Raw genomic sequence first — 15,557 nt, 5'->3', positions numbered from 1 at the left:
TCATATATTCCGTTAGGGGTTAAGCAAAAAAAGTAAATCTGTCCCACAGAAGATAAAATGAAAAACTACTGTTTAACAACAGTAAAATATCTGTCTTACAATAAAATGTCTTGCAGTGGTGCAAATTAAAAATCTACCAGAAAGTTTTTCCTCTCGCCAAAATCAAAGTGAGATGTGTAAATGTGTTCACGTGGAGCCCGTAGTGACGTGTCGTAGTCTTCTTATTTCTCGTCCCTACACCAGAGCGACGAGTTGGATCCCTTCCAGGAGCTGCTGGACGAGCAGCGCTACCCCTCCGAGGTCACCATGCCCAGCCCCAAACACCACAAGTACCCGCCCTGCAAGGAGAGCAAGAAGGAGCTCATCACGTAAGACTCACTACATGTACATGTACCAGTCCCAACCCATCTCCCAAATGGAAAACTTGATCTGCAGTCTGCGGTCTGAGATAAAAAAAACACGCAAACAACGTAGAAATAAAGAAAAGACAACAAAGATACAAAGACCTGAAGTGCAACCAGGTTTCCTATACGCCATGTATACAACACACTTCTACCCAACAACATGGAGGCCGCTACATCTACGGCCTGAGGGGAGTGTTTCAAACTCAGAGTGAAGGGGGTGGTTTGTGCTGTCTAACAGCGACTATAGAGTACAAATGTTGACTTGATTTTACTGCATCACTAATTGAGTAGGTTGTTTTTAATACTGTTAGAACATTTTCCTGATTATAATTACATACTTTGACTTAAGAAACATTTTCAATGCAGTACTTTTACTTCTAACAGAGTACTTTTACAGTGTGTGTGATTAATACTTCTGATCTGACTATTTCTTCCACCACTGCTCAATCGTACCTGGAACCAGCGCTTTCATAGCCACATAGCATACTACTCAGTCAAAGCCAACCATTCTTCACTTTTGTTGTTGTCCCTACACGGGAAACTGGCCTTGACGTTGTGCAGTACATATAAACATAATTATAATAACACAAGAGAAGAATGTATTTTTTTTATGTCAAGCTGCTCATCTCAAAGACACAAGACAGAAATGTTTCATTGAAATGAATCAAGTGAGGATGTTGTTCGTGTTGAGTGTGTGTCTCTTTCCCTGCCGCAGGTTGTCAAGCTGCCAGCTGGCCGACAAGAACATCCGCGGGGTGATGACGCCCAACCCACAAGAACTCAGGTGAGTCTACAAAGTCAAAACTCCTGAGCATGTTCGGAGCAGGGCTGCAGTCAGGACCTCTACACAAAATCAAGCCTGTGGTCAAAAACTAAAACTAAAAAGAAGATATGCCCCAAATGTGAAGATATATGCCCCATGTCTTTCCCGAACACATCGAGGTCAAGGGAAGATGTAAAGAAAAGGACTTAACAACTCCTCCGAACCGGACGACGATACACGTTGTTTATTCCCACTCCCTCTAATACGATGCACTGGAGCGTTTTATCTGTCCTCATATCTAACCCAGAGAATGTAACAGGTTTTAAACACGTAAAAACGGTCGCAGTTTGGTTAGGTTTAGAAACAGATTGTGGTTTGGGTTAAAATCTGACTTTACTTCACTTCAGGTTATGCAGGGTTAGGTTTAGGTTGTGACCTAAAAGACTGTAGACCGTAGTTTGTTTTGTTTTATTTCCTCTGCCTGTCAAAGGGAAAATAGGCCTATTTTAGGGTCAGATCTGCACAACCGGAACTTTTCCCATTTGCCCAGTAGAATGAAACCTTACAGGTCACATGACCGGCATCCATTTTGTCTAGTGGAAACAATGTGACGTGGGTCTGTTTGTTTGATAAAGTTGAAAAAATAACTCGCCATTTCCTGGTATTTTACAACGAGACATGAACCCAGTCTCCTGGGTGAAAGTCCTGTGTTTGTTTGAACCATCAACCCCCTCCACCTGCCTCGTTGGTGCTCTTGTACTTCGTCAACTGACTTCTTTGCTCCCGTCATAACTTCTACGGCCACTAGAAGGCACCGCCACTTTAAACGTAATCGTAAATATGAGTTGTAATTGTTGCATAAAGAAAGAACTTATGTGGGCGTTTTTCGGGGGAGGACGGTCTTGGACAAAGACAACTGCATTGCTCAGAGAATCCGACTGCACTTACACCTCGCTTTGTTGTTTTGCGGCTTTATGCTAAATAGTAAGAAAGGAAGCACTGAAGCGCCTTTCATTAGCATTTAGAGAATTCTGCCAGCTCTTATCAAAGCTGCCACTTTACTATCGGGCCAACTCACTCAGTTTGAAACCTTCCTAAGCAAATAGGACTATTGGTCTGCAAGTCTGAGCAATGTGGTGGTTACAGAGTCCAAATGGGGGTCAAGTACATTGTTCAAAACCAAGACACTGTCAACGTTTGTGTCTCAGGTGTCCCACCCCCGGCTGCGATGGATCCGGACACATCACTGGAAACTACGCCTCCCACAGGAGGTACAGTACCCATCAGACTACAACACGCTGCAGCGGCGCATGGCGCTACAACCAATAAAGATACATCCCATCACTGTATGTGTCTTTCTTACTTGGTCTTCTGTCCTGCAGTCTGTCCGGTTGCCCACGAGCCAAAAAGAGCGGCATCAAAATCCTCCACAGCAAAGAGGACAAGGACGACCAGGAGCCAATCAAGTAAGGTTTCTATATGGCTTAGATATAAAGCCGGGGAAGTCTCAGAAGGGGAATCATGAGAAATACGTACCCCCGGATTAGTAATGTTTACAGATAATACGCTCATTCCATTCCCTCAATTAATTAAATTACGTTCTCTCATATTTTTCTTTCCAACCTCTGTCTCATGGAAGTAAGCTTTATACCTTCATTACATCCAGTTATACTGTTTTTTACAGCCAAAACCTGCAGTATATATATATAAAACAGCCAAGCAGTCTTTGGGGGGACTGCAGCGAATGAGATGTTTTGGCTTCACTTCCCTAAATCACTCCTGTCTGTTCCTGGCTTTGTGCTTTTGTCCTGTTGGAAGTGGAACCTTTGGCCCTAAAAGCGCTGGATCAGGGGGTTTTATTAAGGATATCTCTTCACTTCTTTTTCCACAAATCCCACATCACCGTTTAATCGTACTGTGCAGGTGATGATATAAGAGAGCGCTTGAATTGAAGCCAAACCGTTCAATCTTGGTTTCATGACACCAGATTATTTTATGTCACTGTCTGAGAGTCCTGCAAACTCCATGTGTCTGTCACTTCAACCAATGGACTCTCAGTCAACTCCAGGAAGAGACATTTGTTCTATGCTTCTTCCATTTAAGAAGGATATGCTCTTGGGAACCTTAAATGCCGAACACATGTTTTTTGTAGCCTTTCCCAGATCTGTGTCTGAGCTCTGCAGGCAGCTCCTTTTACCTCACAACTCCTCAGCTGGCAGACCTTACACAGACAGGTGTGTGTGCCTTTCCAAATCATGTTCCAAATCAGATGAATTCACCACAGGTGGACTCCAATCAAGGTGTAAAAACAGCTTAAAGAGGATCAAGAGAAATGGGAGGCACCTGAGCTAAATTTCAAGAGTCATAGCAAAGGGTGTGAAAACTCCTGCGATATTTCAGTTCTTGAAATCCTGTTTTTATCATGGGGTATATATATATATATATATATATATATATATATATATATATATATATAAATAAAATTATTATTATTTAGGATTATTTGGTCATTTTTTGATCCCATTAAATGCCAGAAAATGGTGGAAAGTAGTTATTTCAGCCCAAAGTCTAAAAACATCAGTCCGAAACCCAAAGATGTTCAGTTTAAAATCATACAAAACAGAGGAAAGCAGCAAGTGATTGTTGATGAATGACGATTAATTAATTATTACAATTGTTGCTGATAAATTATGAGTCTGTTGACGAATCAATTAATCCAGCAGTAGTTTGAAAATGTATATTTTGAATTAAGTTATGCTTCTGGAGCTCAGTTTTTTTTGTTATGATTTCATTTTCATGACTAAATTCAAGGTTCATATTTCCTGGTGTGCAAACAGAAACTATGGCTCTCTGTCTGTCCTGCTGTCGACAGACTCGTCAATCCACTCTCTCTTAACATGCTGCCTGTGTGCGCTGACCTTTCTGACTTTGGAAAAAATATGTATTTTGGAGAGGAGCTGTGGTCAGTCCTCCACTTCACCTCCCGCTCCCAGCAGGCCGAGCCCGCTAAAGGTTAGCGCAAGCGAGCGTTTGAGATTTTACTTAAAGCAGAGCCATGATGTTAAGCCAATAGGAGCTTGTGAATAATAGGTTCAGCTACTGTCTGTCTGCAGCCAGCTGTTGTTGCCACCTCTGTTCCCATCCACCATCATCGTTAACAGTGGAATCATAATTAAGCTTAACCTGAGGTCAACTGGAGAGCAGCGCGCCGGCGCTCGGCTCATTCTGATCAGCACACATGTCACGGCGAAGGGCGTTCTGGGATGCAGGAGGCAGAGCAGACTGGCTGGAAGTCGAGGAGGTGTCACCGGCAGAGCAAGGGGTGTTGTCCTGCTCGCCGTTACACCGCTGTGGCCTTAGGGCCCTGCAGGGGAGAGAAGGAGGGATATTGAAGGAGGTTAGTCCTCCCTCCATCAAATGAGTAGTGAACAGATCCTTTTTTTTTTAATGTGCACCACTTTTTCATGGCTCAACAGCTACACTTTGCATTTACAGTACATACTGTAAAAGGAGAACTTTTGCCAAAACATCATCCAAATCCTCCATCAGGTTTTAGATTGGTTTGCTACCTCTCGGCCAGCCATTGGTTTCAATTCATTCCCATTTGCAGACTTTAAACTTACAGCAGACATGTCATAGTCATAGTCAATAACGTTTCACCAACTTTGTTTTGTCAAAGTTATGTTATTGTAGCTTGGTAATGCAATTGAAAGCCCGGACCATTCTTTGAGGAGACATATTGATTTCTCTTATAGCAATCCAAAGTGGAGTCCAACTGATACTCTGCGGCATATGTATTTGATAAATTTTGGATAGCAAAAGATGAATAAGTATTTCTTTTTTTAATTTTAAGACTTGCAGAAATTGCAGTGTATGCAATGACATTTAGTATTAACAAGTGCAGTTCCCGTTGAAAAGGTGCCTGTGGGGAACGGGCCCATTGACCTGTGGTGTTGCTGCTTGCAGCTTTCTACAGAGCCGCTCAGACCAAACCACTTCACAGTCGATACGTTGCTTCCTTGGCTACTGAGCAAGGCACCTGCCATGACATACAGTGGCTTGAGAAAGTTTCCGCACCCCTCATCAAAGGGGCATGAGGAACTTTTCATAAAATCATCTCTCAATGCAAATCAATCTACTACCATATTCACGATACATTATTCATTCACAAAGAAAATTGATGTTTTTAAAAGCTTGGATTTTCCCTTTTTTTTGTGAATTCCGGCATTAAGATCAATCTCCAAAAGGTTTTTTTTATTCCTCTTTTTTAACCCTTGTGTTTTCTTCCCTTTGACCATGCTAAACATTTGTCCCCTTATCTCAATGTTTTTGTTGCTTTTTTACCAAGTTCTTTTATGAAGTTTTTGTATTTTGGATATTTTTTTCTGTTGAATGTTGTCGCTTTTTCCAACAGTTTTCACCCTTATTTCGACTTCCTTTTATTTCGGATACAAAAACAACCCGAAGACAACACGAGGGTTAATCAGCTTTAGCATGGGTGTTTAACCTTTCTCAAGCCACTGTAGCTGCGTCCCCTAGCAAAGCTGGAATACACGGGTCATTTGCTAACAACTATTTATATGGAACCAGGCATTTTTCGGGAACAAAATAGTTAATTTGAAAGTTACATCACTGTTGCTTGACATGTTAGAGTGTAAAATCTCTGATGTCTCTTTCTTAATGTGTTCTTGAAAGTACTTGGCATGCCTTTTCGGCTGTGTAACACTTAAACCAAACAAAGGCACCCTAAATGCTGACTGTGAAGCTCTGTGACACCTATGTGTTTCTTCTTCCTCACAGGTGTCCTGTGCCGGGCTGTGACGGACAGGGACACGTGACGGGAAAATACGCCTCCCACCGCAGCGCGTCAGGCTGCCCCCTGGCGGCGAAGAGGCAGAAGGACAGCTACGTCAACGGCTCGCAGTTTGTCTGGAAGTCTGGCAAGACAGACGGCATGAGCTGCCCCACACCAGGTTGCGACGGCTCGGGACACGTCAGCGGGAGCTTCCTGACGCACCGGAGGTGGGCGTGGCTCTGTGTCATTCTGTTTCAATTGTATCGTAGAAATTAGATTTTGACACTATAAGTGTTTTAATTGAACGTTTTGGTTTTTCCAGCTCTGATGTTTGTGCTGAAAATCATTTTGCAAATCATAATACACATATATAGTTTGATTTTTTTTTCCTTACAGCTGTCCTGCTTTTTTATTTTTTCACCCTTGTGTTGTCTTCCAGTCAAAATTGAAAGTCAAGTCAACACATTTGTTGACGCTTTTTAATCAATGTGTTTTTTAAACTTTTTCTTATGTTTTTTTAATTTTTTTGTTTGTCACTTTTGTTGACGTTTTCAACCCTACGTAACACTAACTTACTAACTTTAGTTTCACAGTTATTTTTGGAATTTTTGGTCTATAAATCAAATTTTTTGTAAATTATACCTAATGTTTGAGTTAGAAAAGCAGAAATTAGGAATTACTTAGACTAAAATTAAAGGAATGGATGTTGATGGATGATCACAGACTGGAATATGTCAAATTTTACTCAATACTATTTCCAAAACACTTCAATGTTTTTTTCCAAATTCTATAAAATTTAATAAGACGCCCCAAAATTAATGAAAGTAGAGATGTGTACTTGCCAAAGAGCGTTGTGCGGAATCAATCATGTTATTTTGGATTTGAATTAAAAAGAACACTGATATAGGAAAACGGGTCAATTTGACCCAAGGAAAACATGAGGGTTAAATTAGAATCAGCTAGCACAGACATGTGAACTTGAAGCAGATTGATAATCCATTTGCAGTCAAGCTTTCGTCAATGTGTGTGTATGTGTGTTTCATTTCAGTCTCTCCGGTTGTCCCCGTGCCTCCTCGGCCATGAAGAAAGCCAGGATGAGCGGTGTGGAGATGCTGACAATCAAGCAAAGAGCAAGCAAAGGTCAGAGCCAAACCTAAACCTAAACCCTGACCTAAAACAGAGGGGAAAGCGTATCAGAAAAGATCCTGTGGCTGCCCGATCCATCCCAGAAACCGGATCCTTTCTACGCATATGCGGAGACGGTTTATGTTAGGAATTGACCTTGAATTGTTCTGGTCAGGAGATAGGACCTGAACCAACTGGGTTTCCGGTACAGATCGGGTAGTAACAGATATGAGCAGAAATGCTAAGGGTTGTAAATGAGCATTATCTTGAAAGCATGTATGCAAACTCTATCATGTAATGGTTTTTTGCCTTATCCCTGACACTAATAATTAAAATAAATAAAGCTAATTAAATGTTGTTTTGGTGTAGGCATCGAAAACGATGAAGAAATCAAACAGCTGGATGAAGAAATCAAAGATCTGAACGAGTCCAACACTCAAGCGGAGTCCGACATGATAAAACTGAGGACACAAGTAAGAAACTGGGATGACTGCAGCATAAATACATAAAGTATGAAGTAGCTTGATGCTGGTTTAGAAAACAGAGTCTGTAACAGTATTCCTGCTACTAATCACACCAGATGTAGGATATGTGTAGAACATTTGTGAGGTGAATTCACTGCAGCAGAATAAAAGAGACAGGGAAAGCCTCTGTTACTTTCAGACATTTTAGAGATGATGCAACCTTTTACACAGAAGATCTTGCAACATTAGAAAACTAGTTCACTGTAAACTGATTAAATAGCATCCAGGCATTTTTTACTCTAACCAGAGACAACTGGCTTTAATTTAATTGAAAATGTATAGTGATTTACGGCAAAGATATACCATATTTATTTTTTGATGAAAACCAGCGACTCCAAAAAGCACATTTCAATCCCAGGTTAACCATCTAAACCTATTTAAATATAATTAATTTTAGAACAAATGTTTGTATATAAAATGTTTTACCCTCCTGTTGTCCTCGGGTCAAATTTTACCCCTTTTCAAAAATGTCTATATCAGAAAAATGGCACTTTTTAATCAAATTACCACAAAAAAGGATGGATTCCCTATAACGCCTTTTGCAAATACAATTAATCACTTTCATTGAATTTCGTGTGTAAATTGAAATGGTTTCAAATCAGCATCCTGACCAAACTCATTCACTCAAATTACATTCATCTGATCTTAACTATTAGTCAAAATAATTCATAATTTCTGCTTTATTAGCTAAAATATTAAGTATAATTCTCTACAAATGAGGGTTATTTACCATGGATTCCAAAAAGTAGTGTAAAACTAGTGTTAGTAAGGTGGTGGCAGTGAAACAAAAAAAAATTATAATTAAATAATTCGTTGAAAATGTCAAATGTCAAAAAAAGGGTAAAAAAACAAAAAAAAGTAGTGTTTATCTATTTGACCCGGGAGGACAACAAGGGTTAAAACATGAAAAGAAAAACGTAGTCTTGCATAGTCCACACAGCATTCTGGTAGGAAGGAGGGAAATGTGCTCTATTGGCATTTCTTTCCAACCATCACAATCTTCTTGGATGTTGCTAAGTGCCGGACAGAGCCCCGGTGCCGCTGCGAAACAGCCTCTGGAAGGTACTTGTTTTGGTGGAACGTGTGTACGTTTAAAGGTTGTTTTAGCCGTGCAACAGAAACCTCAGATTGGACAGATAGTCTAGCTAGCTGTCTGGATTTACCCTGCAGAGATCTGAGGACCAGGTAACCGTAGTCCTCAGAAATCAGCCGCAGGTTAGAACGCCAACACAAAGAAAGAGGAAGGGGGCTGACATTGGCCGACTAAAGTGACCCAATGGGCCTAATCCCTGTAACTGCTGCTAATAATCGATGTCCTCGTCTGGCAGATCACCACCATGGAGACCAACCTGAAGTCCATTGAAGAGGAGAACAAGGTGATCGAGCAGCAGAACGACTCGCTGCTGCACGAGCTGGCCAACCTCAGCCAGTCGCTCATCAACAGCTTAGCTAACATCCAGCTTCCACACATGGTAAGAAATAAGTTGATTGCACATTTAGGCGAGTGGTTTGTTTGCTGTACTGTTTTTGCAATATCCGGCTTTAAAGAGAACTTGGTAGGTAATATTTTCTTGTATCTAGACTCCTCAGCTTTGCCTTAGATTCATTTTAGTCAAATTAAATGAATGCAATTATCACACTGGCACACAGGTAAATTAACTGATTTGAAGAAATCTGATCTGATTTATGTTAATATGAACTGATCCATTTCCAAGGTTTCTCCCTGATGAGGTTTTTCTCACCACCGAGGTTTCTCCCTAAAAGGGAGTTTTTCCTCAACACTGTTGCACTTAATGATAGATAGATAGAATTGTAGTCTTTCTAAATTTTAGAGTGTGTTCTAGACCTGCTCTATCTGTAAAGTGTCTAGAAATAACTTGTTATGATTCAATACTATAAATAAAAAATTGAATTGAATTTCCAAAATAAATGTTTCTAGAATCTATAAAGATATATATCTCCAAACATGACTCTTTCATTGAAGAAAATGTTTATGACTAAATATAAGTCAAGACTAAAATAAGACAAAATGATCTGTTAAAATTTAGACATTTCGCGCAATTATGAACTTGAATTAAAATATACTTTTCATTTGTTATCTAAGGTTAGAAGTTCTGTCATATTAAATATGCTCAATGTGTTTAATTCCTTATGTTAAACATTGAAGTATTTGTGGGACAGTGAAAGACTGGAACTGGTCTGAAGCCAACTAACATCACGGTTTTACTCCATCGAGGTGTGGAAGTCGTCTCCAGCCTTTTCTGTAGCAACACTCAAGTTTTTTCCTCATCTGCTTCTTTCTGTTCGCCACCTTCTTCTTCTTTTTTTTCCAGCAGTCCATGCTGTGCTTCCTCAGTGCTTTACAACGCCTCACAGAGTTTCACACAAAGAAACGGTCTCTTTTTTTTTTGTTTGAGTGAAGTGCTCATGGCTGTTTTTACGTCATGTTGTCTCAGTGTACAAAGGAGACTGGGGCTAATTGGATAATCTCTCTTTAAGCAGCAGGCCCCCTTGTTGCTTTATAACGGTACTCTTAGCCGACTCTCTTTCCATTCATGCTGCTTCATATCACACTGCAAGGGACGTGTCCGTCTTAACAACAAATTTGATGTTCATCCCTTTTGAAACAAGCTCTAAATCTTGCTCACTTTCCCTAGTTTGGATTTAAATTTGTATCTTGTTTTTAGATAATCACTCAAGTTTCCTTAAATTGGTTGATTTTTGGCGAACAGAGTGATAAATTCGGCAGAATTTTTCCTTTATTGTTTCCAGGATTTTGTGTTTTCTATTTATACGTTCTCTAGGATACAAGATACATCCATTAATAATAATAATAATAATAATAATAATAATAATAATAGGAAATGACCAATAGATGACAAAATAGGCCATATGTATTTTAGTTTCAGTACAGTTTGTTTACAGTTTGAGCTACCTTTAAAAGGTGTCATGATGTCTGTCTGCCACAATCTTGCCTCATTCAAGTTAATAATTAAAAATCTACTTCTGGTACAGTAACAGACATTTTGATTTGAGCTTTCAAAAGAGAATTTTTGTTTTGTCTTTTATTTTAAAGAATCCAAAATGGGGATACTTTCAGCTGCAGTGAGAACAAAGCCAGAGGGAGAAATGACTTGCTAAGGCGGACGTTGTGTCTTTTTCTCAGTGACGCCGCTGTGTAACTAGCGGGCTAATAGACTTCTCTGTACACCCTCTCCTGTAGAGACCGCTGCCACAGAAAGAGGCCCCAGTAAAGCATAACTGCTGTTTACAGATGCCTCCCAGAGTAAGAGATCCATTTATCCTTTATCCAATTATCCTTCTCTTCTGCTCTGTCACCCCTCCCCCACCCCCACCCCCACTGTGGCGTCCACACATTACAGCTATCCATTTATGCTGCAGTATAAGAGTGTTATTCAGTCATTTTAGTAACAATACCTAAATATACCTGTGGAAAATGTTATTATAAATACTAATAGTAGTTTTAAATCATACTAACCTTGAGGCGAAGCTGCTCTGAAATAATCTGATTGGTTGAGTTAAACCGCAGTTCACCGAAGGGCAATTGGATCCAGGTTAGGTCATTGGCAACATAAACCTGTATTTTGCTTTTTATTAACACATTCCTGAATAACACAACACAATAACAAGAAGTAACATTAGTCCAATTCTGATGAATGAACAAAAGATTTGTGTGCTGCATGCTCACCCACCGCCTCGAGCTCTCTACTTCCTGTGTTGACAATAAACTTTGGCACAGGTATTAAATTAAATAGGGATGCAGAAATATTCAAATTAGGTATAATTGTTAGGGATATTGGGCTCAGAAAGCACGTTGTAGGATAAAAACAACTGGGCCTAAAATCGAGCCTTGTGGGACACCCCATTTAAAACTAACTGTCCCTGTCCAAACAAAGAAATCATAATCACATTTTATCTTTTTTTTTTTTTAAACACTTAAGCCACTGAGGTTGAACTCAACCAATAGTTCTATTTTTAAGGCCAAAGCTGCTCCGTCTCTTAAAAGACAAAAACTTGAGTGGAACGAGTTGTGTCTCATTCATCTGCCCATTAACCTCCCATTAGTTTTTAACATTCTGATTTTGTCTCCATATGCTAAACATTAACCTTCCATCTATCCACCAGCTATCCATCGATCTCCTGATTTTTGCATGGTTTGGAGTTGCATTGCTCAGACCGTCACAGGCTAAAGTAGAGATATTAATCATAATATAACAATTTGATAGAACATGAGTATTTCAGTTTAAGTTTGTGTAAGCAAGCCATGCTTCCCTGATGGTGTTCCCTTCCTCCGTTGCTGTCCGCTTGTCTTCCAAACCTTTCCCCACAATCTCTTACAGAAAGTATACTTATTCCCAAAAAACACACACTTTAATACCTCTGATGTCTTTTTTCTTCATGGGTTTCTTTCCCCTCACAGGAGCCAATGAATGAACAGAACTTTGACACTTATGTGAGCACACTGACAGACATGTACACTCACCAGGACCAGTACCAGAGCCCGGAGAACAAGGCGCTGCTGGAGAACATCAAACAGGCAGTTCAGGGTATCCAGGTCTAGCCCTGATTGAGGCCAAAATAACAAATGCAAAGCAAAAACAACAACAACAAAAAAGTCAAAAAGAGGGGAATGGGTTGTTTTTTGCTGCTGTAATCTACAATTCTTTTAATTCTTCAGCTGTTATGCTCTCAACTCTATGGGTATCTCTTTTTTTATTGTTTATTTGTCGTTGCCTTGCTTTGAAAAACAATTACCAACGTTTAAAACGAACATTCACGTTTTGTACATTTTCATATGACCTAATATAATGTGATGTACTGTTTATAGCTGCTAATGTATGCACATTCTAGTGTATATGTATGTATTTATTTATTTATTGTAAGCTTGAATCATTTCTTATTTTAAATGTGAGACATCAAAAAAACTAGGCGTCACGGGTTTAACAGGGAGCAGAGCGGCGAGGGGGAAGCTGACGAGCAATCATTTTCGAAAGGCTTCTCTCACACGCTGTAAAGCTGGAGGTTGTTTAATGGATGTAAATCATTCATTTTTGTGTTGTTGCAAAGTGGACACTTATATTACTGTAAATCTTTAGCTAAAATTACGAGAAGAACCAATGCTATAAGCAAGAAGATTTCAAACATCATGACACGGAAACTTACTGGTGCAAATCCCATCATCCCCTTCGGAGTTGTTGCATTTCAAACTGTCCTGTTTCTGTCGCTTTTCTTTGTTCGTGCGGAGAATGAAGCGGAAAGACCAATGGCTACAGAAAACATAGGAGACAATCTGCCGTTCTGAATTTCTTTTACTCATCAACCTTGAACTAGCAAATAGGACAACGTGTCAGCAATATTGGTATGATAATATTAAATTGTTTGTTTAGATATGGGATGCAATCTATATGAAAAAAATGTTTGGGTATATGCAATTTCTTATGAATTAAACTAGCAAAGAGCTGATAGATCTTTTTACTAACTAAATGTATTGCGTTTTGTACAAACCTTTTACTATAACCATGTTTTAGGAAATCTGACGCGGGTGAAAGGACTTTGGTTCTGTCATGTTCGACTTTGCACAGGGACACCTTTGTTTCCATGTTTTGATGTTTTTATTGTCGATTAAGAGGCACTTGGCAGGCGAAAGGATTTGTAGATATGATTTTTCTTTCTAAAGGCTGACGGCTCCACTGGACTTACAGGGTCAAACGTCCCCATCCATCATTGTATATTGCACTTGTTCTGTAGAAAAAGTCTTTCCAATCATGCATCTTATTGTGTGAGCCACAATGGGACATGATGCCAGACAACATGATGACCAAGCAGCACTTTTTTTATTATATTTGATTGTTATTGAAAAGATGAATAAAAAGTAGAGCCAGCAGTCGTAGCGCAGCGACTGAGTGTTTGATCTGAATCGGCCTTACGGTGACATTTGGTGTGAAATCACAGTACTGATGGAATACGTTTTCTGAATACCGTCGATCATGCATGCACTTTATTGGAGTATGTCAAAGTATTATCACGTGGTAAATTAAGCAAAAACTGTACAGCAAGTTTGTGGAAACTGTGACTTTGACAAGACTGTGCTGGTGATTCCTGTTTGAAAGCAACCTGGAACAAATTTCACTTGGTGGATTTGTTAAAGAAAAAAGAAAACTTCCCCTTCGGTACCCTTACGTTGTTAACCACCACTCCACTTCATCCACTCCTGTGTTTTTAACATTAAATTCATTTTGAAAGATGACCTAAAAACAGAGTCCTGAAACACAGTGATGAGCTTCTGTCTTAAACATTAACCTTAGTTTTTTTTCTACATCCGAAATGCTCCATTTTAAACCACCTAAACACAAGGATTAAAAAAAGAAAAGAAAAAAATGTATACAACCTGTCAAATGTGAGGAGTTATTTCTGGCGTCCAGGGTTTGATAAAAGTTCAATTTATTTTCTGGGTAGACAGTCCGTACGTTTACATGCACTCCAACGTCACACTATTATTTCAAATATGACAATATTCAGAAGTTGATACAGGTCAGTTAGCCAACATACTCCGGTTGGATATTCCTCGTAAGCCCTTATTCAGAATAAAGCATTTTCTGATTAAGACGTGTGATATTTTGGTATTGTTCATGTTTTAGAGGCATTCTTTGGACATGTAGACAGCGCATTGGAATATGCGTCTCAATCTGGATTATTTTTACCGCAGTTTGCAACAGTGTAAGGCCTGTTTACGGCTTACAATCAGATCTGTGTGTTGCTATTGTTATACACACGTCACTCCCAAATGTAAATCAAGTGCAGATTTGAGTCGCGCGTTTGTCACTTTGCAACAAGTAGCATTAAGATGCTAATGAGCTAACGTTAGCAATCCATCAATCATAGATAGCTAAAATGTTTTTGAAATGATTCTCATCTTCTGTTATGTCAGTTATGTTAGTTATGTCGTAAACCGTTTAAGTCTGAGCATGCGCAGCTAACATCCGCACTGGACTACAGCCGGTCTGACTCAACTCTCATTGGGTGTGACACGTATGACAAATTACCAAAGACTTGCATATCAACAGCTTTTTTGGTAATGTGCAGATGTCAACCCCAAAGTTTTCAAGAACTGGTTGAAGGAATGAAAGAAGGGCGCTTTGTTCCCAAAGTCCAAAAAGTCCGCCGCTGCTGGTAAACTTTGAAAAAAACATGTTTTCCACAGAAATTTTTAGTGGAATATTCACTTAATTAGGGACGTAAACAGCTTAGTCGGAATATCGTCTTTTTACAAATAACAAAAATCAGACTATTGAGTGCATGTTGGCGTAGTGACTGCCTTCTTTCCCCATTCATACTGTTCATATTTTTAAGTTAATGTCCCATGGCGGTCCACCGCCTCTCTATCACAGAGCTTAAAATTCAGCTTTATCCGATCGTCCTTAACGACGGGTGTAAAATTAAGATTCTTCTTCTTTAACTACAGCTTAGATTTACTTTCGTAATTTGGGTCCATTATTTTGTTTTATAAATAAAATAAAAATGTGATGTAATTGGACTGTTCGTATACAGTATAGCGACTACTCAAAGCGCTTTCACATAGTACCGGTACCATTCACACACATTCGTACACTATGTCCGAGGCTGTCACACAAGGTGCCACCTGCTCATCAGATAAACACACTCCGAACTCGGGGTTCGACATGGAACTGCAGGGACAGGGATCGAACCACCAACCTTCTGATTGGCAGGCGACCCTACCACTGAGCCACAGCCCTGATGAAAAGCTAAAAGTCCTCAGTCTGGTTCAGTGTCGTACCACAACCTGCCTCTTCTCATTCTACTTCAGTTTGAGATTTCCTACATTTCCCAGAATGCCTTTCAGTAGAGAAACGGATCAAACGATGTTGCTGTCAGTTAAATAAAAACATATTTTTACAAACCCAAAC

General features: G+C 39.6%; 1 protein-coding gene across 8 annotated transcripts in view; it reads left to right on the top strand.

Moving 5' to 3' along the window:
* myt1la (myelin transcription factor 1-like, a) overlaps nt 1–13,820 on the top strand; it is a 68,728-nt gene extending 54,908 nt beyond the window's left edge. For 4 of the 8 annotated variants that reach the window (XM_034899330.1, XM_034899333.1, XM_034899328.1 and 1 more), the window contains 10 exons: nt 217–368; nt 1,120–1,188; nt 2,376–2,438; nt 2,550–2,633; nt 5,968–6,195; nt 7,011–7,102; nt 7,457–7,560; nt 8,940–9,083; nt 10,835–10,897; nt 12,053–13,820. In XM_034899330.1, the coding sequence (XP_034755221.1) occupies nt 217–368; nt 1,120–1,188; nt 2,376–2,438; nt 2,550–2,633; nt 5,968–6,195; nt 7,011–7,102; nt 7,457–7,560; nt 8,940–9,083; nt 10,835–10,897; nt 12,053–12,193 (1,140 nt within the window). In that variant the 3' untranslated portion in view covers nt 12,194–13,820. The remainder of the gene's footprint in view (nt 1–216; nt 369–1,119; nt 1,189–2,375; nt 2,439–2,549; nt 2,634–5,967; nt 6,196–7,010; nt 7,103–7,456; nt 7,561–8,939; nt 9,084–10,834; nt 10,898–12,052) is intronic. The other 4 variants (XM_034899336.1, XM_034899331.1, XM_034899335.1 and 1 more) reach the window with 3 other exon arrangements.
* The last annotated feature ends 1,737 nt before the right edge of the window (nt 13,821–15,557 follow it).

The sequence above is a fragment of the Etheostoma cragini genome, chromosome 18, assembly GCF_013103735.1.
Source record: "Etheostoma cragini isolate CJK2018 chromosome 18, CSU_Ecrag_1.0, whole genome shotgun sequence".
In the NCBI taxonomy this organism is placed as follows: domain Eukaryota; kingdom Metazoa; phylum Chordata; class Actinopteri; order Perciformes; family Percidae; genus Etheostoma; species Etheostoma cragini.
This window is presented reverse-complemented; position numbering and strand designations above follow the sequence as displayed.